This window comes from Panicum virgatum, chromosome 1N, assembly GCF_016808335.1.
Source record: "Panicum virgatum strain AP13 chromosome 1N, P.virgatum_v5, whole genome shotgun sequence".
Classification (NCBI taxonomy): Eukaryota; Viridiplantae; Streptophyta; class Magnoliopsida; order Poales; family Poaceae; genus Panicum; species Panicum virgatum.
This window is the reverse complement of record NC_053145.1, coordinates 52,374,847-52,400,150: the sequence shown is the minus strand read 5'-3', so window position 1 is coordinate 52,400,150 and position 25,304 is coordinate 52,374,847. Positions and strand designations below refer to the sequence as shown.

At 45.8% G+C, this 25,304-nt stretch overlaps 2 protein-coding genes, 1 non-coding gene and 1 pseudogene across 3 annotated transcripts; 1 reads left to right on the top strand and 3 right to left on the bottom strand.

The window, feature by feature from the left end:
• Positions 1-1,452: 1,452 nt before the first annotated feature.
• On the bottom strand, positions 1,453-11,634 carry LOC120653651 (annotated as a pseudogene).
• Positions 6,820-6,892, bottom strand: TRNAA-UGC. The gene has a single exon. It is a non-coding gene; the product is annotated as a tRNA-Ala (tRNA).
• Positions 11,635-16,677: 5,043 nt separating the features above from the next.
• LOC120654164 (exocyst complex component SEC15A-like) lies at positions 16,678-19,047 on the bottom strand. The gene has a single exon (XM_039931712.1). It carries the CDS (start codon positions 19,045-19,047, stop codon positions 16,678-16,680), a length of 2,370 nt encoding a protein of 789 aa, XP_039787646.1.
• Positions 19,048-22,202: 3,155 nt separating this feature from the next.
• Positions 22,203-23,794, top strand: LOC120656569 (putative GEM-like protein 8). Its single transcript, XM_039934694.1, has 3 exons — positions 22,203-22,499; positions 22,620-22,706; positions 22,837-23,794. Exons 1-3 carry the CDS (start codon positions 22,358-22,360, stop codon positions 23,298-23,300), a joined length of 693 nt encoding a protein of 230 aa, XP_039790628.1. The 5' UTR covers positions 22,203-22,357; the 3' UTR covers positions 23,301-23,794.
• Positions 23,795-25,304: the final 1,510 nt, after the last annotated feature.

The following is a 25,304-nucleotide window of genomic DNA, read 5'->3' as shown; positions in this document are numbered from 1 at the left end:
GTGTGTTTGGTTGGAGAGCAAGCGGGGATGAACGGTACGGTTCCATCCTAGTTTACAACAATGGGATCACTACATCACAGTTTCTGGGAATAGGATGGCTCCATCCCACTATAGGGCTTTTTTTTGCGATGAGGATGCACATATATGTATATTAAAAGGATGCAAACGGATCGGTACACCCAACTTTTGCAGAAAGGACCCCAAGGAATAAGAAAATTATAACCAAGTCCCTACTGCTACTGTAGATCTTCCACCTCCGACCCGGCCATCAACCCCCATCTGTTCGCCAAACCGCGCACACAAGCCGCAGTCCTCCACCATCAGTCCAAAACGAAGGTGCAAACAATGGAAAGCTGCAGCACATCCTCCGTAACCGCCCATCAGCCGTCGGGCCTTTCGAGGCGGTCTTGCCACACGCCTTCTCTTGCCCAGCGACTTGCACACGCAGGACCAGCAGCAACAAGAAGGGGAAGAACAGACTGGAGTCGAAGAAGAAGAAGAGCCCCAATTCAACTCCATCTGAATCCCGACAAGGAGCTTCAGAACCGAGACGAACAAACCCCACAGATCCGCCGCCGCCAACGGAGCACATGACGGTGAGGTGGACGGAGACCTCGGGGAGTTTATTCCACGGTGGCCGCGCTGCCCCCACCAAACAAGCACTGCCGGGAACTAACCTCATGTTGTTGCCGCCGCCGATACCAGAGAAGAAGCAGAGTCCATCCTGAGAACCAGCGAACCCACAGCAGTAGAGGAGAAGCACACACCTCCAAAGGTTTCCGAAGAAGCTTTGGAGAGTCAAAATCCTCTGTGGATCAGCATCGGATGGATCAAGACCACCAATCCACATGAAGCAAGCTATCCTCTTGTGCTCGCCGGTGGCGTCCCAACCGGAGCCGAAGGCGAACGCAAGGAAGCAGCACAGCTCACACGACGCGGCCGCCGGGAGCAAACCTAACCCCTAACCTACCTAAGCATAAGCTAAAAGGAGGGGGTATATACACCGAACATCGATTTCGCGTCTCCTCATCACCTCCGGCAGCGGAGCAGCCACCGGAGGCGAGGAGGAGGCGACGAAATCGACGCCGGAACTTTGTTCGCCCTGCTTTCACCCTGGTGTACTGTAGAGAAGGGGAAAGAAGCCTGATTGGGACTGAACTTATCCCACTATAGGGCTTTGGGTCCATTGTTATTATCACACATTCCAATTGGGATGGCTGCGTTCCACCATTTTCATTGAATACGTTCGGTTCGGCATCAAGAGAAATATTCTCCTGTGAGAGCCACTCCATCCAACCTCTTCTACCAACCAAACACATGAAAAAGTAGGATGGAATGATTCTATCCCACCTCGTCCCATGAACCAAATACTACCTAAAGCTCCATGCATAATTAAAAAAAAGAGGCATCAAGATCGCAAAAGAATCTAGAGTTTAGCAAGTTGAGCAAACGGGGTTTTCCCGTCGCTTTGTTTATTCATTTAAATAGATTTTGGACACACAGTACACTCAAAGCATTCATAGAGAACTGAGAAAAACCACAGTAAACAGTAGTAGTTCATAGAAAGCGAGTATGCAGTCTAGCCAAAGACCGAGTACTCCTCATGCGTCCGACCAGGTGATGGGGTAGTCGCCGACGTCGTCACCTGTGATGCCCAGCGCGTCCCAGACGGACTGGGACGCGTCGACGATATTGGGCTCACACGGCGGCTGGAAGGCGTGCGTCTCATCGCAGCCGTGCAGACTGTCGCACTCGTCCACTACCTTGGCGAGCACAGATCTGCCCTTGGCGCTGATCCGTATGTTCTTGCCGCAGCGCCTGCCATTAGCGTACCATCCCGTGGAGAGCGCCACCACGTGCTCTGTGTTCAGGTGGTACTTGTTGTCGCACTCCGACGGGCCGCCACCGTCACCACCCTCCTCAAAGTTGTTGAGCGTCATGACGGCCTTGGTGCTCGCGGTGACCGGTGGCGAGCACTGGTACTTCGGGTAGAAGTGCCCCGGCTTGCAGCACTCCCCGCAGATGTGGCCCGTGCTCGGCGCCTCCAGCGTGCCGCTCGGGTGACACTTTTTGGCAACGAGGCGGTGAGCTGCAGCGGTGCCGGCGCAGAGGCCTGGGAAGGTGACGAGCACGAGGCCTGCCAGAGCAAGCGCGAGGAAGCTGGCCGTCGACATCTTTGTTAATTGTGACTGTGTGAGTAATTAAGCTGTGAGCCTGTGAGCATTGATCCTGAGATCCCTGCCCTATTTATAGCTAGGGAGTGAGCGACGTCGTCTGCCCATCTGAGCTACTTGTGCGATTTTGAATCGTCGTGTCGTGACCAGCAATGTTGGGAATTGGTAACTTCTCTATCGCAACGCAAGCCAGCCATTCTTTACTTGATGGAAGTTCCGGTAAGTTTTCAATCAGATGATGATGCATGCAGGCATGCAGCCTAGATTGGCAGAGCGCTAGCCTTTTTCAGTACCCTCTCCTCCGTTGCTCCGCCTGACTCGAGCAACGCGCGCACAAACGTGCAACGAGCCAAGCGTACGGTCCGTTCCGTGCCGCGGGCAGCCAGTATGAGCTCGAGGGACGTCGGACGGAGAAATAAGTTTCGGCGCCGGCGGAGAGTGACGGGCGCATGAAACGGCCAGCCTATCTGACCTCACTCTTTCTGTAAGCATGGGACAATGGCTAATTAATGAAGTGCTCCAGTTAATTAGGTTGTTACCATGTACTTAATTGCTTATTAGGAGATATTCCCTCCCTATCTTTTTAGCAGAACATAAAATTTTAGTTTATTTTAGTACAATTATTTGGTCTGAAACAACATCTAAAAGATATGGAGGTAGTATTTAGCTACGTTGGCTCCCGTTGATGGTTGTTTAGCTCAAGCTACCTAACGTGAGGTTTGATCTACGAGCGATAGCCGGCGTCGTACCATGAAGAAACAAAGCATATAACTTATTTCATATATTTTTTTAACCTTTAGACTTTTATTACCAGCTTCCCAGAATCCACCATCCAAAATATGCATTCCATAATCCAAAGGGGAAACATAGGCATGCACAATTGATGTTTATTTTTTCGAAATACAGTAAAATACTCATGATACACACAAACCTGCACGCAAGTTTATTTTATTTATTCATGCATCCTATGAACGGCGATTTTACACATGAACGATTTATTTCATACTAGGAGCACACAACACCAGCCATGCTTACAGTTGTAGTGTTGCGGCAAAGAGCATGCAGTTTATTTACTCTCGTATGACCATACGGCTCACGCGTCGGACCAGGTGATGGGGTACTCGCCGACGTCATCCCCTGTGATTCCCAGCGCGTCCCACACGGCCTGGGACGCGTCGACGATGTTGGGGGCGGCACGGCGGTTGGTAGGCGTGCGGCTTGTCGCAGCCGTGGAGGGAGTCACACTCGTCCCCGACCTTAGCGAGCACGGACCTACTCTTGGCGTTGATCCGTATGTTCTTGCCGCAGCGTCTGCCCTTAGCATACCATCCCGTGGACAGCGCCACCACGCGTTCTGAGTTCCTGTGGAACCTTCCGTCGCACTCCGATGGATCGCCGCCGTCGCCACCTTCCTCGAAGTCGTTGAGCGTCATGACGGCCTTGGTGCTCCATGAGACAGGTGGCGAGCACGCGTACGTCGGATAGGCCCGCCCAGCCTTGCAGCACTCGTCGCACGAGGGGCCGTCCTTGGTAGACCCCAGCGTGCCGCTCGGCTGGCACCCGTCGGCGAGCTCGCGCCGGCGGTGATGATCAGTGTCGCCGCTGCAGTGGCCTGACAATGTGACCAGCAGGACGCCCGCGCGCCGCCAATGCGAGCACGGCGAGGCGGCCGGTGGTGGTCGACATCTTTGTCTTAGCTTGTTGTAAATTGTGACCGGTGATCCCTGTTGTCAGTCGTGTTTGGTTTAGCCTGAAAAAAAAATCGCGAAAATTTTTTGCACCTTTGACCACTAATTTAAAGTATTAAATAAAGTCTAATTACAAACCACCTGCAGGACTCCTGGTAAATTCGCGAGACCAATCTAATGAGACTTTTGACCGCACGATTAGAGAATGGTTACTGTAGCATCACTGTAGCAAATCATAGATTAATTACTGTCATTAGATTCGTCTCGAAAAATTACACCCACCCGTGAAAAAATTTCACAAATAAACTTCGTTTAGTACTTCATGCATCCATTCGTCTTTTTTGAAAAAATTTCGTCGGATAAACCAAACACGGCGCGCCGCCGTGATCGAGGACGTACGTTCGTGCAGTTCATATCCTTCACACTAGTGTTTCCTCCTCCGTCCTGGTGAACTCGAAGAAAATCGCTGTAAGAGAAGTCAAGCCGATCGATGCGTGACGTAAGGGCGCGTTTAGTTCCCAAAAATTTTCACCCAAAAATTTTCACCTCCCCTTTAAACACACGTATGAAGCACTAAATGTAATTGAATAACAAAACTTATTACACAGTTTGGATGTACACGTCGAGACGAATCTTTTGAGCCTAATTAGTGCATGATTAGCCATAAGTGCTACAGTAACCCATATGTGCTAATGATGCGGTCAAAGGCCTCAAAAGATTCGTCTCGCGGTTTCCAAGTGAGTTCTGAAATTAGTTTTTTAATTAGTGTCCGAAAAGTACTCCCGACATCTGGTCAAAAAATCGATTTGACACCTAAAAATTTTTGCAAACGGAACTAAACGCGCCCTAAGTACGAGACGGCGGCTAGCTGCGGAAGGGATTGGGATGCGTACGTCTAGTACTCTAGCAGGGGATCCGACCCACTTGCTCTTGGGCTCTGTGCTTTGCGCATGGCGCCTTGTTGGCGACTTGGTGTGCAGAGACGATGTCAATGGAAGCATTATTAGAGAGTACTCGTACTACTGTAACACACAGTACACGGATCGACGCCGAAGTGGACTTCGCCAGACGCGGGACGACCGGCGCCCGATGAGAAAGCTGCAGGACACGACAACTTCCAAGTTCCAACTGTTAATTTGGGACCAGCGCATCGTACGCAGGGCCGAACCCCAGTATGCGGGGGAACCGGATCCGCTGACTTGCTGACTTTAAGTCAACGGGACACTGTGGCTGATGTGTGGGCCACGCTCATGTGGAGCCCACACGTCAGTGGCCCAAGTCCCGCTGACTTCAGCGGAGACTCATCCGTATGTGGGGCCCCGGAGCGAAATGGAAATGGGTCCTAAATATCTATGGAGAAAATTATTTTTCATTTACTCCAATACAATTATTCTACGTATTTGTATAACAATACACTCATTCTATTGATGTTTAATTTTTCCTTACTCAAATACAGTTATTTTACCAGTTCAAAAGATAATCATCCGGTTGATGTTTTTTTGTCAAAAGGGAATAAAAGTTATATTGGCTCGTGGGGATTCAATATATTCTATTCTAATCATATACTCAAGAACTTTAAGCTTATAACAAAAATGCACTTGCGCCTAAAGAAAGCTGATCATACGATCTACTCTTCACATCAGAGTACCTGAGACAGCACGAGATAAGGTCAGAGAGGTGAACGATCAAGCTAATAATGTCCCGCTGACCAAATTATTTGGTAATTGCATGGATTAATGGTAATAATCTCAGCTTTACGGTCAGAAGATGGGGGCCGTCGCCGAGTGGGTGCCCTGTGCGGCTGCCCGCTTTGCCTCTGCCACTCAATGGCCCTGAAGGTCGATATGACTACGATCGGCCATGTGTATGAAACTTGAAGTAAAATTTCGCTTTTGAAATTTTAGTCTATCTAGGCCGTTCATGTTTCTTATCCAGAAGGAAAGGGAGCACCCGTATCTTGAAAATGGATGAGTATGGGAATGGTGCACGCACCGTAACCGAGTGCTTGAACTTCCTACTTTGTACGTCAGTACGTGTACATAGTATATATATAGCAGCACGCGAAGTCGCGAACTCGAGCTCGGTCCTGAACGTTTGCTCCGGGGCTTCTATTCATCGTAGGAGCGATGGGAAGGAATCCCATCGTAGGAGCACCACCGTGCTCGCCCCGCCTTGCCCCCCCCCCTCCCGGGCTCCGGCGCCACCCACGGCACCTCCACCGTTGCCCTCCGCCGCCACCCTCCCTAACCTAACTCGCTGTCGCGCGCCGCCGTCTTCTCTCGCCCCCGCCGCCGGCACCGCCCACCGGCCATCCAGCCCTGCCCGGCCGGTGGCGCTCCCGCGCCGCCGCGCCCTCCACCGGACGAACCATCGCCACCGCCTGGCCGCCGCCACCCCGACCTCCTCCTCTATGGCCGGCGACCATGGAGCCACCCCACCCCCAGCAAACCGAATCATAAGGCCGCCGCCGCCCTCCACCACCCCGGCCGCCGATCGCCGGCGGCCGCTCCGCCCAGCAACCACCCCCCTCTCCTGTCTAGAGGAAGAAGATGAACAGAGGAGGGCCTTCTGCGACGCGCCGCGCAAATATCGCGAGCGCGATAAATAGATTTAGCGTTTGCTCCAGAGGTTGTAAGGTACTAAGGTTGTGGTCTAGCCGTCGATGTTGAGTGGCGTAATGTGGTAGCACACAAGATCAAGATGTGTGGACTGAAATTTTTTAAGAAAGTATGACAACTGGACTTACGTACGTGGTCAGGTCCTTGTTGATAGTTCTTTCACAGTTTCACTATGGAAGGTCGATCAGCGTATTTGGGAACGGATACGGAAATGATCTGCATAAGTTACAATTGCTTATAATTAGAAGATCGATCGATCGCTCACTTGCACTGGCTTAGGTGGTCGGCCCGGCCCGGGTAGGAAAGCAAAACGAAAAAACGAGGAAGCCCAAAAAGAACTGGAGATGCGGGGGATCGAACCCCGTGCCTCTCGCATGCAAAGCGAGCGCTCTACCATTTGAGCTACAACCCCGTGTTGTTAGATTTCGAAACTTAATTTATCTATACAATTAGGAAACGAGCCCCCGGCGCTGTTGGCGGCCCATATCCTATCCGGCCGGCCGCTCATGGACGGATATGCAGGCCGCTTGATAGGCCGCCGCAGCCCAGTAGCCCACAGGCATCTGCCTGCTAACGACTGTTGTGAAACACGTCGTCAACGTCGGATCGACTCTCTCTCTCTCAACAATCACACGGACACACGGAGACACAAGAACACAAGTACGAGAGACAAATCTTTATTCCTCAAATTCTCTCTTTTACAATGAACATATCTCTCATATATATATTCCAATCAAAGTCTAGAGTTTCGGTAAGAGCCCACAAACAAACCGGACTAGGAATAGGACTTCCAGTCTTTTCCTTTCCTTCTAGGATTCTTGTTTCCAAAGTTGATTTGTTTTACAACACTCCCCCTTGGGCGATTACCAACGATATTTTATGCCTCATCAAAAACTCCATCCGAAAACCCAGTGGGAAAAATGGTTCATTGGAGAAAAGAGTACATATATACCGTACTTGTTAATTGCACTTTATTGCCTCATTAAAAACCTTTATGAGAGACTTCAGGAAAACTCATAGTAGGAAAAGAGTACAATAATTATATAATCTTCAAGATATTTATTGAATATTCTTCTGGAATAATCATTATGTCTTCTAGATAAGTTTATCAGGATTACTCAAGGAGTTCTCCCCCTGATTCTTGTATTTCTCTCAGTCTCCTCATGCCAAGTCCACAAACACATTTTTCAAAAATTGGTGGAGCTACTACTTTTGTGAATACATCTGCAAGATTATCACACGATTTGACACGAGTCACTTTTATTTCTCCATTCTTTTGCAAGTTATGCGTGTAGAAGAATTTAGGTGAAATATGCTTCGTGATATTTGACTTTATATACCCTGATTGTACTTGTGCAATACAAGCTGAGTTATCTTCATAGATAATAGTGGGGGTAGGCGCTATCATTATTCCGCATGCATTCTGTACATGCTGATGAATACGCCGAAGCTAGGTGCATTCCTTGGCTGCTTCATAAAGTGCTATAATTTCAGAATGGTTAGTAGATGTCGCTACCATAGTTTGCCTGATTTCCAAGAAATAGCTGTTCCACCACTAAGAAATACATATCCAGTCTGTGATAGTGCATTATGGGGATCAGAAAGATACCCTGCGTCCGTATATCCAATTATGTTGAGATCTTGTTTCTTCTGGAAATATAATCCAAGATCAATCGTACCTCTTAGGTATCTGAGGATTCTTTTAATGCCATTCCAATGCCTTTTGGTTGGAGCCGAGCTGAACCTTGCAAGTAGGTTGACAGCAAATGCAATATCAAGTCTAGTACCATTCGCTAAGTACATTAAAGCTCCAATGGCACTTAAGTAGGGATATCCTGATCCCAACAATTCCTCTCCATCTTCCCTTGGTCTAAAAGGGTCTTTCTCTATGTCGAGAGATCGCCCCATCATGGGTGTATGTTCTGGGTGTGCATTTTCATGATGAAATTTCTCTAATACCTTCTTGGTATAAGCAGACTGGTGCACTAAAATCCCTTCTTGGTTATGTTCTAGCTGCAGGCCTAAACAAAATGTAGTTTTACCTAAATCCTTCATTTCAAATTCAGATTTTAGGTATGAACTAGCTTCTTCAATATCCTCTGTGGTTCCTATGACATTCAGGTCATCAACATAAACTGATATTATACAAAAACCTTTGTTAGATTTTTGTATGAACACACAAGGACAATCATCATTCTTCAGGAATCCCTTTTCTTCGAGAAAATTGCTAAGACGATTATACCACATTCTTCCATATTGTTTTAAGCCATAAAGTGATCTTTGTAATTTCACACAATACATGTTACGTTTTGTTGGGTTAGGGACAGTAATTCCTTTAGGGACTTTCATATAAATATTTGCATCAAGTGACCCATATAAATATGCTGTCACGACATCCATTAATTTCATCTGCAAGTTCATACTTGCTGCCATAGATATTAAGTACCGGAATGTGATTCCATCCATCACAGGAGAATAAGTTTCATCGAAATCGATACCGGGTCTCTGCGTAAACCCTTGTGCTACTAGTCTCGCTTTATATCTTACCACCTGGTTATTTTCATTTCTTTTTCGAACGAAAACCCATTTATGTCCTACAGGGAATATCCCTTCAGGGATTCGATCTACTGGGCCGAATACTTTTCTTTTATTAAGCGAGAACAATTCAGCTGCGATTGCTTCTTTCCATTTGGGCCAGTCAGAACGCTTCTTGCATTCTATTAATGACTTCGGCTCCGGATCTAGATCAATTTTTGCAATCTTCTCAGCAAAATATATATCGACATTAGTAATCTTTCTATCATATATTTCTTCTGTTTCAACATAATTTGTTGAATTTTCCAATATTCTTTCACATTCATCCTGATCAATTATTATATTTAAATCAGGAATTTCCGGTCTCCCAACGTGAGTATTTTCAGTGCGCACATTCTCACTGGGTGTCACTACATGTGTACCTTCACTTTTATTATTATTTTCATTCTGCCCAGTCTTAAGCTTCTTAGGACGTCTCCCTGAAGCTATAGTCTGAGTAGATGCACCATTATTAGTATTTCTACTCTGTCTCCACCTCTTCAGGGTATGAGGAGTCAATGTAGATTTTACTTGGAATTCCATTTCATCCACTTCATGTGGTATTTCTATTCTTTCTGGTGCGTTTACTGCAGGTATGTGAGATTTCATAATCCCTTTATTATTAGTGAAGGCTTCAGGCAGCTCGTTTGCAATTCTTTGTAAATCGATGATACTCTGAACTTCATGTTCAGTTTCTTTAGTGCAAGGATCCATTCCTAGGATCCCTATGCTTTCCCATGTTATTTCTCGGCATTCGTCCCTAGCGAGATACTTTCCTCCCCCTAATGCCGGGAAATGATCTTCGTTAAAAATACAGTCAGCGAACCGAGCTGTATGCAGATCTCCAGTTAATGGCTCTAAATATTTAATTATTGATGGGCTTTCAAATCCGACATAGATTCCCAGCTTACGCTGAGGCCCCATCGTGGTTTGCTGAGGTGGTGGTATTGGAATGTATACAGCACATCCAAATTTACGCAGATGGGAAATATTCGGTTCAATTTTTCGCACTAATTGGATCGGTGATACTTCATGATATGCAGATGGTCTAAGTTGTATTAGTGCTGCTGTGTGCAGTACAGCATGCCCCCAACAAGTGGAAGGTAGCTGACAATTCTATATCAATGGCCTTGCTATAAACTTGATCCTCTTAATTAATGATTCTGCTAGACCATTTTGCGTATGCACGTGTGGCACAGAGTGCTCAACTTTAATTCCCAAAGCCATGCAATAATCATTAAATACCTTCGAGGTAAATTCCCCAGCATTATCCATTCTGATGGATTGAATTCTTGAATCTGGGAAGTTGGCTCGTAATTGAATTATTTGGGAAATTAATCGTGCAAATGCATGATTTCTAGTAGAGAGAAGACATACATGGCTCCACTTCGTAGAAGCATCAATTAGCACCATAAAGTACCGAAATGGCCCTGACAGGGGACTGATCGGACCGCAAATGTCACCCTGAATTCGGTTCAGGAATGCTGGTGATTCATCTCTCACTTTTAATTTCGAGGGTCGAGTTATTAGTTTCCCTTTGGCGCATGCGATGCACACAAAATCTTCATGATTAGGAAAATCATTTTTCTTTAAACTATGACCATTGGAATTGTTAGTAATTCTTTTCATCATACTTAGACCAGGATGTCCTAATCGATCATGCCATATTCTGTATGACTCATTTTTTCTAATTATTGTTTGCATAGTAACATGTTTGGGAATAGGCTTAATGTAAGTGTAGTACAATGCTTGGCGCATGGAAGGAAAGGTTTCGACAATCTTCTTGTTGTCTCCTATTTTCTTAGTCATGATTAGGCATTCTTTACCATTATCATCATTTGTTTCCACATGTAAATCATTTGCACGTATATCCTTGAATGAAAGCAACGTTCTGGTTGATTCAGGATAAAGTAATGCTTCTTGGATTACTAATTCAGTTCCATTAGGGAGGATTATAGTGGCTCTACCAGTGCCAACTATATGCATACCACTGCCAGTGATAGTAGTAATATTTTCATCATTCTTTCTAAGAGTATGAAAATATCTTGTATCCCTAAGAATTGTGTCAGTTGTGCAACTGTCTACGAGACATAATTCCTCTTCCATAGCCATTTGTACTCCACAAATTCTATAATAAAGCAATATAATTCGTTCAGATTATGCAGATAATAGATATATGCTTAAAAATAGAATACACGAAAATATTACTCATATACTAAAATTTATTAAAGCAAAAAAATTGTCTGCAAGACTCTTATTACATAAATAAGCTCTACATGAGCTGACTCCAAACCACAAAATTCATGCAGGAATTTTAAAATACTTAATGTAATATTAAGACCACTATACTATTAGATAGTTGGGAACGATTTGGAAGACTTAGACAGAGTCCCCATGCATATCTTCAAGCTCTTCTCCTAGAAGATCATCATCATCATCTTGCTGAATTTTATTCTCTAGATTCTTCATGATTTCATCCATAGTGTCAGTAGGTTTGATATCTACTAACATATCTTCAGGATTTTCTTCGGCAGCTGGAGCTTCATTCTTCTCTTCATGCTTTGAAGAGTCAATCTCCATTTCCTTTGACTTGGAAGATTCACCTTGTTCAAACTTCCGGCTAGAGACAAAGTGAGCTTCATGTTCAGTCTTCCTTTTCTTGAGCTGACCATTGAGTTCTTGATAGAGTTTCACTATATGCTTAGGAGTGCGACATATTCTAGACCAATGGCCTTTCATTCCACATTTATAGCATTCTTGGTCCTGTTTGCCATATTCTCCCCCTGGTGGAATTTTCTTTGATTTCCACTGTCCCTTCTTTTTGAAGTTATTAAACTTCTGGTTTTTTCCTTTCCAAGGTGCCTTCTGTGACTCCTTTCCTTTTCCTTCATTCTTCTGTGATGAAGAAACAACATTTGCTTCAGGCCTACTTAAGCTGCCAGTAGAGCGAGTTAGATGATTCTGCATCAACTCTTCATCTTCACCTTGGTCTTGCTGTAAAGCATTACTAAGGTCAATATACTTCTTGTATTTTTCTTTCTTATACTGGCGGCTTAAATATGTCTGTTTAGGATGGAAAGTGGACAAGGTTTTCTCTATGAGATCTGATTCAGTCAGCTTAAGTCCACACAACTTCATGCGTGTAACAATTGCATAGAGTTTGGCATTGTATTCCTCCACAGTCTTGTAGTCTTGATAGCGAAGATTCTGCCATTCGCGTTTTATTCGAGGAAGAAGTACAGTCTCCATCTTTTCAAAGCGTTCATGCAATGCATTCCACAAGACTATAGGGTCACGTTCAGTCATATACTCATTCTTCAGTGATGAGCTTATGTGATGCCTGAGAAAGTGTAGAGCTTGCGCTCTTTCAGCACTTGTTGCAATTTTGTCATTGGTGGGTTTAATCGCATGCAGGAGATTTTTCCCATCCAAGACAATCTCGGCATCTAAGGACCAAGACAGATAGTTGCTGCCATTTGGGGCGAGCTCTGTGATCTCTCTTTTCACAAGATCAGACATTTTCTATATGATGAAAAAAAATATGTAAGTAAGTTTACTGCTAGTAAACATGTAGTATACAGAAAGTAAATTGGTTTGGAAGCTTAAATAATCTTAGTTATATTTTTCTAGCAGAATAACAAAAATAATAAACCATGCTAGAAAAATTAAAATATGAGCCTCATGGGGGGTTTAGAGAACTCATATGCCTGCAACATAAACAAAAAAACAATATCTAATGTCCAGTTGGTAAACAGGCATGTAAAAAAATAATCTACCGCAAAGATGTTAATGATCTGAACTGCTAGTTCTATGGTTAACTTCAAGTTTTCGAATTTAGCCGAGGGGTGACGCATGGCTAGCGCGCACATATCAGTGGCAGAACGTCGCGTTCAGGCGGCTTACCCTGTTCGCCGGCAGTGTTGTGAAACACGTCGTCAACGTCGGATCGACTCTCTCTCTCTCAACAATCACACGGACACACGGAGACACAAGAACACAAGTACGAGAGACAAATCTTTATTCCTCAAATTTTCTTTTACAATGAACATATCTCTCATATATATATTCCAATCAAAGTCTAGAGTTTCGGTAAGAGCCCACAAACAAACCGGACTAGGAATAGGACTTCCAGTCTTTTCCTTTCCTTCTAGGATTCTTGTTTCCAAAGTTGATTTGTTTTACAACAACGACTACTATGAATGATATTGATCCCACGAACATGAAGCAGTGATCGCTGTACTCCATTTTCGAACAGTGAAGGCCGCTTACGGTCCCAACTCCCTAGTGTCGCAGCAACAAGGCGCAAGAAATCCAGAGTCACCGGCCAACGCAACGCGGGAGCAGCTTGCCTGACTGACTGCCCCCCCCCCCCCCCCCCCCCCTTCCTTGCTATAGGAGCTAGTGCCGTAGGTGCAATTTTTTGTTGCAACAATCTCACCAAACACCTAGGCAGTGGCAGACAAATTCCGTCTGTCCCGTATTGCTGTCTCGTGTTTTTCGTGCGCTCCATAGAATGAGGAAGACAAATGAAACCATTTCTAGGCTATAACGCTCCTATGAGCAAGAACAGTGGTTACCTGCACACCTAAAGTAGTGTCCAGATGATCAAATCCAGCACGTGCCTTATTAAATCTCGTTTAATACACTAGACAATCATCTACTGTCAATCACGCTCCATGAAATCAGTGACAGGCAACCCCGACAGTCCGACACTGCAGACCATATCAAGGCAGCCCCAGATTTCCGAAGAGCAAGCAACTCTGTCCCTTGCCCCCCACCCCCTCCTATCACGTGGGGGCATTCCGCAGTCGTCTTCTTGATCTGCCACTGCCGCTCACCGGATCTCTGGTCGGAGAAAGCGTACCAAACATATGATCTGATGCTGATAGGATAAGTGGCTGCCAATGCAAGATCTATCGGCAGTTGGCCATGTCAGAACTAACATACATCCTGTTCACACCACACCTGCAAGCTCTTGCTCCTACAGCGCCGAAGGCCGGACACCACCACGACCCTAAACCCGACGACATGTGGATATGATCATCAGATCATGTGGTTCCCAGAACTCGCACACCGAAAACGAAAAGCCACCCAAGCTAGGCTGCAGCCTGCAGGAGCCGCCCGGTCCCGACCCCCAGGCCAGCATGTATACAGCTAGCTCCGATCCTTGGCCACCCGGCACCGAACGATCCAGAGTTCCAGACCCTCCAACGACCTGCCGCGGCGTGCCCCGCACGCGGACGAGGCACCGGCAATGGCCACGCAGAAAGGCGAGCGGCAGTCAGTGTAGTAGTTTACTGATCCCGAACCGAATCAGAAGTGACACGGACCAGCGTAGGCCGGGCGGGGCCCAAGGCCCACCTCGCCCAGTCGGCGACGACGACGCACGGAGGTCGGGCCCCCCCCCCCCCCCGCCCTTTCCGCGTCGGATCGCAGTTACGCCGCGAGCTTTCCACTGGAGCGCACGAACCCGACCCCAAAAGCTAACAAGCCCGTCGTGTTAAGCCAGCCGCCGAGAACGGAATGGAACCGAACCCATCCTTATCTCCCCGGAGCCGAGGTGGTGGTGGAGCCCCCGCGCGCGCAAGCGCAAGCGCAAGGGGCGGCCACGATCGCGCGAGCCCACGCACGCATGGATCGCGATTTCCTTCCGACCCCCGGGTGATTCATCTGCGACCGCTCCTGCTTTCCGCCGTGCCTTTCGATTCGGGGGCGCCTTTACAACAGGCGCGGCCGCCTTTTGCCGTCATACTGCAACCGGGGGAACGCTCAGAAGTGGGGGGTCAACGTCAAAAGCCTCTTCTTTTCCTTTCGTCGCGAGATCTGCACCAACGCCGGGGGCCGACGGGTTGAGGTTGCTTGCTTTCTATGGCCTCGGCTGCACCTCCTGGTTAAGGAAAGAACAGTGGTGCGGCAGTGCTCCTAGCTAGGGGTTGGTTGGTTCCCCATGAGACAAAGTGATGCGTCGCAGATTTGCCTCCTGCTGGTCGCATCGGTCGTGGCCTGATAAGCTCCCTGCTTTATCTTGATATATAGTAGTAGTGGACTAGTGGTGGTAATCTTTTTAGCTGGACTTATAGGCAACGGACAGGCATCCTTCCCACGCAACGCGCACCAAATACACAAGTACGCTAAGCAACACATATAGAATCAGAGACCAGATTAGCCTACGACATTAGATTACTCAAAATGACCTAATTTCAATAATGAACATTTTCTTGGGGGGGGGGAGTCCGGGTACTGAAACTACTAGTTTACATACTATTGTGAAATGCGCACACTTAAAAGATCCCATCCACGTAAGTGCATGGTCCAACATCAAACTTTACACGACATGGCCAGGAAAAAAGAGAGAGAGAGAAATGACAGTTGTAAAAAGAAAACCAAGGGCTAAAGAAAATTAAAGGCGAAATAAAAAAATAGTTTCAAAAAGGGAAACAACATGCAACCGCACCACCGAGCGAGACCCAACCAACCAGAACAAGAGAGAGCAACGCTCCCAAACAGGAACCCATGCCACGGCCGTCTGACTCGGCGGGGAGTCGGATCGGACGCGACGCGGACTAGTGCCCCGGGCCTCCGTGGCCGGCCACAAAAGCAGCGGAGCTGGGGGAAGACGACGAGGACCCGGCGGCGGCGGCCGAACTCGTGACGGCGTCTCCCGATCTCCCATGGCGAAAAGCAAGTGGTGCCCGCCCGGCCTCGCCGTGGCGAGCGAGTAGGCTCCACGGCCTCGTCAAGGTGTCGCCATCCCCCGTGCCTTCTTTACAGCGACAATCCCCGGGGAGCCCAGCTTTGGATCCGGGCGGATCTAGCAGGGGGCCAGCCTAGCGACCGGTTTCGTTGAAGGGTGCTTGAATTGGGGGGGGGGGGGGGGGGGGGGGGGGGGGCTTCTGATGGACGGTCTCCAATGATAGGTGCAGGGGTGGTTGTGTTTTGACTTTTGTGCAGGTGTGTTTGTGTTGCTTTGTTATGCGCTCTCTGCGTGCATGATCTGAGAAACACATTTGCATGTGAGGATTCGAACACACCACGTTCATATTTGCTCTCTAGAGGTTGAATTGAATTTTGAACACCCATGAATGGAGTCAAAGTGTGCCAATCAGTACAAGTTAACCCTTGAAATGGCATCATGTGTATATTTGAAGAACCATTGATGATGACTCATAGGTTGAGATCAAACACTTGGTTGGTAGATTGTGTTGTTGAGAACCAAGTCTGCTAAAGTAATATTCTAAGTGAATTGCACGACCTCGTGCAATTATTTTCAGAACATCATTGTGCTCTTTTGTTTGTAACGACCGAGGAAATGTTGACATGATGATATATAGGTTCCACTAGATATGGCAGTTAATCCAAGTAATGGGACGCAATTCAAACTATTTGTCAAGCTTTTAAAGTGGCTGAGAGATAACTTTTCTGCAACTAGGATATATATCATAGCTTTCATCCTTTCTTTTACCACAAGATGCAAGAAGGCACTGCACATGTATATCAAGCAAGAGTAAAATGAACTTTTTTCTCTCAAGTGCTAAAAAAATATACTACAAGTTTCATTAGTCAACTATCCTTACGAAGTTAAATCGCACCAGCAACTTATTTGCGAATGCAACAAACCTAAGCTTAGCTAAAATCCTTAAGCCTTCTCTTCAAAACATCCATAGATTTCTTACGAGCATTTTGCTTCACATTGCGGTTCGAAAGGCTCCCAAACAGGGAGTCTGCAGAATCCTTGTACTTGTCACAAACGATGGCCACCTTCTTGTAATCCAGTGATCCATAGTTCCTCTGCCTTATAACCGGATTCATAAAGTTCTCGGGTTGGCTACTGAGCAGAAGATTGACAAGCTGCCTAATTTCAACCAAACAATCTCTGAAAGTTGTTTCCTTGCCCAAATCCGATAGACCCGTGGTGTCAAATTTCTCATCTGCAAATGCCTCCAGCATTTTCAAGTCGATATCAAGTCCTAAAACTGCATTGACAGTGAACCTTTTCACACCATCGTTTAGAAGTGTTGTCATTATAGAGTCTGAGATGTGGGTAATTGCACCAGAAACCACCTTGTATAGAGCTTCCAAAGGTAGAATTGACTGGGCTGTTGATACTAACGTTTCAAGATAGATCAGGACCTCATTCATGTAGTCATTTGCATCATCTGGGGCTTCCTCCGTGATCCAGTTAACATTTTCCAAAAGAACCATAAACTCATCAACCTTGAAATTGGCTAGGTTAATTAGAGAATTATACACTGCATTCTGTGAGGCTTTTAGCACAGCTCGAGCAGTCAAACCAGAATGAGACCTCTCAGCAACTCGCTTGGGAATGCCGCACAAATGGGCAGAGTGCAAGAGGTACATATCGCAAGCCTGGTCAAGAATAGATATGTTACCAGCAAGTTGCATCATCTGTGACATTGCTAGCGAGCGAGCATATATCATGTTCAGAAGACTGTCGTTCAATACCTCAATCAACAGCCTGTCTAGGTACACTTTCACCACATCATAGATGTTCATGAGACCACCATATGACAAGTAGCTGACGGAATCCTCGATGAAGGACCGAACTATACGACAAACTTCTGGAACAGAAGAGGAGAATGGTGCCACATATGGAAAATCAGGGATCAAATCATCGTGTTCCAGATGAAATGCTGTCACATTCATGTTATACTCATATCCCTTCTTTATAACCATTTGTTCATACGAGTCATTAGTGAGGATGTCATCTATCTGCTTCCGACACTCAAGAAGAAGCAATTGATGGTATTTGTCCCTACTTTTCTCAAGAACTTCAATCAACTGTGTGATTTGATAACCGTACTTGTTAACAGCTGCACCTAGAAGAGTGATATAGTCTTTTATGAGGAGGAAGTGGCTGGCAGTACGCATGCGTGAGAACTGCTCCTCCAATATAGATGTTATCTTGGAAATAGCTGTCTCCCATGTTGTTTCCACTTGGCTCTCAGACAACAATCCATCTGCAGTTCGAAGAACACGTTCTTCAACGATAAAAAATCCAGCTACCTGAGAAAGGAAGGGTTGATGGGACTCCAGGAAGGGCTGTGAAGTGGAAATCTGCATGTCCAAGTTGAGTTGCATGAGCCTATTCTTGTAGTAATAGTCTCTGAACTTCTCCCCTATACCAAGACATATGTGCATGTGATGTGCCCGATACACTGGTGTGACATCAAAATCTAATGCTGATTCTTCTTCTTTATTCTCCAAATTTAATGAATAAAAATGCGCATCTGGTCCAGCATGGCTATGCCCTTCAGCTTCTCTCTGCCGGGCTCGCATTTCCTCATCTTTCTGGCGCGCTAAGGAAGCTTGGTTTATTGAGACCTGGCCAATTTGCTTGGCCATTCTTCTGATATGAACAAGCCAATCATTGAACTCGCTACAAACTTTCTTCTCGATGTGCAGCTTTATCAATGGTATCTGTCTCGCCACCACCTTTTTAAGAAGCTTCAAAGGAATACTATTCAAGTAGCCCTTCTGGATCAGATCTAAAGTCTTCAGTGCAGGATGAAACTTAGCTTCTGCAATATAATTGTTGCAAGTCATGCACAAGCTGATGACCTTGACACAAATCTTCAGTGTTGTTATGGCCTCCCCTACATTTTTCTTGACAGAATATATCTCAAGAAGTTCATCAAGCTTAAACAGTAGGGTGGTAGAAGCCTCCTGCAGGTGAGAATTTTCACCAGAGAGCATCCCCTTCAGCTCCTCAGCATCGACCAACACACCACGTAGTTCATCGACAGCAACGATGAAATCCTCATAGTGAAGTCTACATAGCTCTTCAATCTCAACTTCCTTCTTCTTCACAATACTTCTAAGATTTTGCATGAGAGCTTCAGGTTTCCCAGATTCGAATGAATGGCGAATGATGGGACCTAAATCCTCACCATTTGTAATAAATGCAGCAATGCCCAAACCAAGACCTCCATCTCCAGTTTCCACTATAGTCCTCTTCTTTGGTGGAGCAGACATTGTTCAACTATAAAAAAGAACAAACATATAATATTGTTTCATTGTGGATGTAGCAGTGCATAAATGGTAGCATGAGAATTTATAAGGAGGTTTACGTTACAGCCAAAATAAAGAAGCTTTGGGATAGCCAGACAGCTATACAAGAGCTTACTCATTCCAGTTTTCTTCTCAGTGGACACAACCATACACTATGGTAGAAAAGGCAATTCAGATTTCTCGAGAACAACTAAGGGTATTTATATAGGGTATTGACTTTGCTAAAAATAGCTCTTTTAACACAAGCAAAAAAAAAAGCCAACTTTTCCTATACTCATGGTGGAATTTGAATTTGTAATTATCTAGATATATTAGCTATATTGACAACCGATATATTCATTCAAAAATACAAAAAACTGTAGCCTTCTATTAACTAATGTTTTTAGTTTTAAAAGACAAAAATCTCTAGCCAGGTATTTTAAAAATCTAAAGACTAAAATATTTTAATATGTCAAAGATAACAATTTATGCAAAAGAAAATGAATTAAGCAATTATTCATAAAAAGACATTCGTGATAGACAATGCTGGAAAGGTTACCACTAACTAAATCACTAGAAAGTGTTAAATTAAGGATCCCTTAACTTTCATCCCTTAGTTCCAATTGGTGTAAATAAACCCCTTACCTAATTCAACCAGTACATAAATCATCCATATGCTCGCTTAACAACCATTTAGTGCAATTTTGACAACAGTTTAAGACAAATAATCATTTGAAAATCATTGTATAACTATGTCATGTTTGTTAGAGTGAGATAAGTTTCTTCATCATGAGCCTACTAATAAGAAACAAGAATATATTTATACTCAGTTTGTACGTTGAATTAGACAAATCAATATAACAATCCGTGAGAATTGGTTTTGTTATTTTTTTCTAAAAATGTAAAAACAATCGCTTTCCCCTTTATTGCCACCCAGACGCTTGGCGGCTGCCAGATGGGTTGATTTGTCGTAATTAAAATGTAAGTTATAAAAATCACACTTTTGGGATCGGTGAGGGATGAAAAAAACCCTTTTTCCTTAAATCAAACCACTTCTACCAATGAATGCACGTACATGAAAGAGGAGCGGAAAAACAACCTCTAGTACGGAAGGTAAATTATCAACTCTACCCAACCTAAGAAGGAATAATTGCACAAACCGCAACTAGACGTGACACTCAAAATATTAGCGACAGCAACTAGCATCACAATGTGGGTAAATTACAAAAATCTTACAGTGCAATAACACCCAGCCTTCACTACAGGATCCTGGTGTCTTATCTGTTCAAAGCATATAGCAGCACTGCAACGAACCACGCATTGCCACCAACATGTTATGATGTTATAAACAGCAGCACAATCAGAATGGCAGATGAGCCGACGGCCGCTGGGAATTTCAATTGGCTCCAAGAACAGGCCTGGTTACAGAAATCGACAAGGAGCCAGCTACCACTGGGCTCGACCACGGCGGGGCCAGGGTACGTGGGGAAGGCGGTGAATTGGAAGGAATCGAACTCGAATGTGGATGAGAGAGAGAGAGAGGAGAGAGAGATGGCCGGTTTTCCATTTGTGAAGCCGAAAAAGGTGCGGATGGATCCACGAGACGCGCGTCCCTTGCTGCTTACCAATTCTCCGCCCTCCTTTTTTCCTTCCGCAATGGTAGACAGAGATCGACAAAGGGAGAGGAGTCGGTGTTTTTTTTTCTTTTTGACTTGGACAATCAACCACACACTCTCCATTTTTAGCATGTCCCTACTCTTAACAAGTGAAAAGGAGGATTTAGCAATAGTAGTGTTTTAACCCGTATATCCATTTAAAGATATACTTGTACCATTGCGATCCTTGCATTTGTATCACCAACATAAGATCCATACCGCATATTTTTGCCATAAAATTCTCAAAGACATATAAATTTCCTACATTTGAATATAAGATCCTAGACCAAGTCAATTAAAATACTCAAGGGATTTTCCAAAGTGACATAAAACTAGAAATACAAAAGTTTGACATTCAACTTGATTGCCCTGTCCACATGTATCGAAGCAATTCATACTCACATGCATTCACATGCATGCAGTAGGCAAAATTTTGAAAAAGTCATAAGCAATACTCCTTCCTCCGAGAGCCTCGGCTCAAATAAGTTGCATATTTACATGTGTTAATGGTGCCGGTTAGACGATTTCAAGTGTCAAACTCAGCCTTATGGAGTTCCATTGCAGATTATAAACTGCACAGGTCGATGGGCTCAAATAAGGAAATAGATAGGGAATTTAGTCTCAATTCACAAACTCAAATCCCCTGACCCATATTGATCTAAGAATTTATAAGCTTTTTTGTTGAAAGAATTTAGAACTTTGTTAATTGCACAACTAAATTCCTATACAGTGTGCCCACAAAAAGAAATAAAAAAACAGTCAACAATTTAAATGCTTGCCCAAATCTTACTCAACGAAAAGTTGTACTCAGTTGTCTTGCCTCTTAGGGTCCATGTTCTTTTGATAAGAATCCAAGAAGAAAAAGCAATCATCTGACAGACACATTTTTCTATTCAAATCCATGACAATCCCTAGCATTTTCTCTTTGTACGCAACGCAACGCCGGGTCAAAACACCCCATCCATTTCGATGCTTCTGACGGGAAGGCCTAAACAAAAAGCGGACTCTGCGAAACGCCAAGCTCCAAACGACTCGCCGGCAGTGAAGCTGTGCACTCCAAGACAGTAGACAGGCAGCCCGAGCAGCCGAGCCCCAACCATTTGGTGCCATCTCGTGAGCTCCGAATTCCTCAACGCATCTCGCATGCGGATGCTCCGAAGAGCACAAATTCCGTATGCACTTACCCTAAACGAGCTGGACAAATAGGTGACTTTCAGAAAAAGGCGCCATGAATACAAAAATACCACTGGTACTAGCACCAGAACAGCGCACACAAAAGCCATGGGGCCCCCGTGGGTGGCCTCGCGAATTAGGTAGCCACCACCGAGCTTTTCCTCGCGCGAGCTAGCTTTTTATCATGATGAAAGGGTGAGGACTGTTGCTGCATCCGTTCCCAATTCCAAAGAGCCGAATTGGTTTGGGTGGCCACCGGGGCCTTTTGGATCTTTCGGGGGGGGGGGGGGGGGGGGGGGGGGAGGAGAAGATAGGCACACCAACGCTATAAAAGAAGCTTTCCCCCTTCTCATTTGGGGCCTGAGCAACCCGCAACCACCGCACGTTAGGTATCGAGGCAAGAACAGAGCAGGACAGAGCGAAGCAAGGCAGCTGCCAAGTCTTTCGTTGGAAAGAAAGGTTCAGAGATGGAGGGATCGACGACTGAAGGGCATGTGGTCGGGATCCCGGTGAGCAGCAGGGCTTACGGCATCGAGGAGCCGGAGTTCCTGGACGAACAGCAGACCCCCGATCATGGAGAATTCTCGAGCTCCTTCCAGTCCAGCTATGGTGAGAGCTGCCGGACCCCTGTTCTTTATCTGTTCGATTTCGGTTCACTGCAAGCGAGATGAGGAGGAAGAAACCAAGAAAAGCATGTGCTGATCAAAGGCACTTGTTGCTTCCTTTCAGATGCGAACAGCTCCACGACCGCCGACCGGCCGACGAGCAAACAGGGCAGGAAGGGAGACAAGATCGCTCGGGGCATCAAAGAACACGGTAATTTACGATCCTTGTTTTCTCCTACACGGGACAGCTGGAAAAGTGGTTGAGGATGCTTTGTCCTTGGCCATGGCTTTGGGAAAGTAGGCTGAAGTTGCTTGCCTGCTCCGATGTGTTATCTTTGCAGTGACGCTCGGGCCCAAACTTTCCGACACGGTGAAGGGGAAGCTCGCGCTGGGGGCCAAGATCCTCCAGGCCGGCGGCGTGGAGAAGATGTTCCAGCAGTGGTTCTCCGTGGACAAGAACGAGAAGCTGCTCAGGGCCTCGCAGTGCTACCTCTCGACGACGGCCGGCCCGATCGCCGGCCTGCTCTTCGTGTCCACGGCGCGGGTGGCCTTCCGCAGCGACCGCTCCCTGGCGGTGTCCACCCCGCGCGGCGACAAGGCGCGCGTGCCCTACAAGGTCACCATCCCGCTGCGGATGGTGAAGGAGGTTCGCCCCAGCGAGAACAAGCACCGGCCGGAGCAGAAGTACGTCCAGCTCGTCACCAACGACGGCTTCGAGTTCTGGTTCTTGGGCTTCGTCAGCTACAACCGGTCGCTGCAGCACCTGGAGCTGGCCGTCGCGAACGCGCAGCAGCAGGCGCAATGACGGCGGGCGCTCGACGCATGCGTGGTGGAGCTGCTGCTGCTGCTGGTAGGCTGATGATGGGGAGTGGTTTCTTCATGTGCGCGCCGTGTGTCGTCTTCGTGTAGTTGTGATAGCTCTGTCTGTGTATGTGTAGGGCTGCAACATGTCGTTGTAGGGGATCGGTCGCCTCGTGGATTAATCGGCCGTGGCTAGCAAGTTGGTTGGAGGTGATCGATCAAGGGCATGTGATCTTTTTGCGGGTTGGGGAAGAGGAGAATTCATGAATTTGCATCAGATAATGGTTGTGCGCCGATGGCAAAAGTGCCATTGATATCCATTCTTTTCTCAAGAAAAAAAGGTGTGCTCAAATGGGATTGGGCTATCAGAGGCCTCTGAAAATTTTCGGTTTTAGGACAGAGATGCCTTGTTACTTCAAGGTGTAGCACTAGCACCACAGTGGCAAACGCAGATGTTTCTTATAGTTCTGGTGTAAATTGTCGTGCAGGATGGTACCAGATCGATTCGTAGCTGCGGTATCTTTGTTGCTTTGAGGTGATGTCTGAAGAATTCCGACACTAAGCGTGTTCACAGCACATATGACTGTCCAAGTACTGCACTTTGCATGCTAGTCTCTGCAGACGATATCTGACAGAGACTGAATTCAATTAACTGCTTTCATGCAAATTCCATAGTAAACGAATTGAATTCAGTCACCTCTTTTCCTTACGAAATCCAGTCTTATTCAGTCACAGGTCCCTGCATAATTGTACTGATGTGGAAAACAAACTGTCCAGCTTGGTTAGGTAAACAGGAGAAGAATCAGCGCGTGGGAGGACCACGTAATGGTTTCAGACACCCGAAGTCAGAAAAACAAAACACATTTCTCTGACTGGAAGTTGGCACATATCCGACAGAAAAAAGATTGGAATTCAATCCACTGTTTCCACACAAAATCCAGACTGAACTAAATTGAACTCAATTCACTGGTTCTCCCAAAAACCTGTCTTATTCAGTCAGGTGGCTGCACTGATGGAGTAGCAAACAAGGTGTCGAGCTTGGTTAGGTGAACAAGAGGAAAATCATTAGTGGACTATCACATATTAGATACAGACACGAAGAAAAAACAGAAAACAAATTTCCACTGACCTACACAGTCAGTTACCTTGCAAACTAAGCTTTCTGATCCATCCTCGCACCAGAATTCTAAATTCTAATGCTGCCATTTTGGTCACTTTTATTTTTTGAAAGATGCCATTTTGGTCACTTGAACCATGTTCTAGAGGTATATGTACGACAATACAAGAAGGCTGTAAACTACCCGGACCTGAATGGGTCAAGTTGGAGCCATGCATATGCATGACTGACGACTCTGTCCAAGTCGGCAATGCCGATGCACATCCTCGGCAGCGTTCAACCCTTAGCACCGAAGCGCCGAATGGCGATCTTTTGCTTGGAGGCCTCCTGCTCCTGTGGGCAACAAGCCACCCAAGAAGAAACCACCCACCAAAGATGATGATAATAACAAGCTTAGCAAGAAGAAGTCAAGAAAGTGACGACCTCCAGTGGCTGATCATCCATAGCTTTCCCTCTCACTTTATCTTCTCTTTCTTAAGACTTCCTCTCTTTGAGTCTGTAATAATGTCAAAACCTGGTCACATTTATTTTGTAAGATGCATAGTACCTGTGCATCCTCTTTGGTTGTCTCTATCTGGGTTCTTTTATGGATACTTATTTAAATTCTAGATCATGGAAGGTTCTTTGTTGGAATGTTCGTGGGATTAATTCTGATAAAAAGTGGGATTCCATTAGAGATAAGATTGTAGAAAGCAATTGTGACATTCTGTGCCTCCAAGAGACTAAAAGGGAAAACTTTGATATCCAGTTCATTAAGAAATTCTGTTCTAGTAGTTTTGACAGTTTTGAATTTCTTCCATCAGTGGGAGCCTCTGGTGGGATTCTCACAGTCTGGAAATCCTATCTTTTTCATGGCCAACTGGTTTTTAGCAACGATTTCAATCTAACTGT

What these genes read in the sequence shown, in the direction of transcription:
- LOC120654164 (XM_039931712.1), bottom strand. Translation starts at nt 19,047, where the DNA reads ATGTCTGCTCCACCAAAGAAGAGGACTATAGTGGAAACTGGAGATGGA.
- LOC120656569 (XM_039934694.1), top strand. Translation starts at nt 22,358, where the DNA reads ATGGAGGGATCGACGACTGAAGGGCATGTGGTCGGGATCCCGGTGAGC. An exon ending in CTCCTTCCAGTCCAGCTATG is followed by an intron (nt 22,500 to 22,619) that starts GTGAGAGCTGCC and finishes GCTTCCTTTCAG; the next exon opens with ATGCGAACAGCTCCACGACC. An exon ending in TCGGGGCATCAAAGAACACG is followed by an intron (nt 22,707 to 22,836) that starts GTAATTTACGAT and finishes TTATCTTTGCAG; the next exon opens with TGACGCTCGGGCCCAAACTT.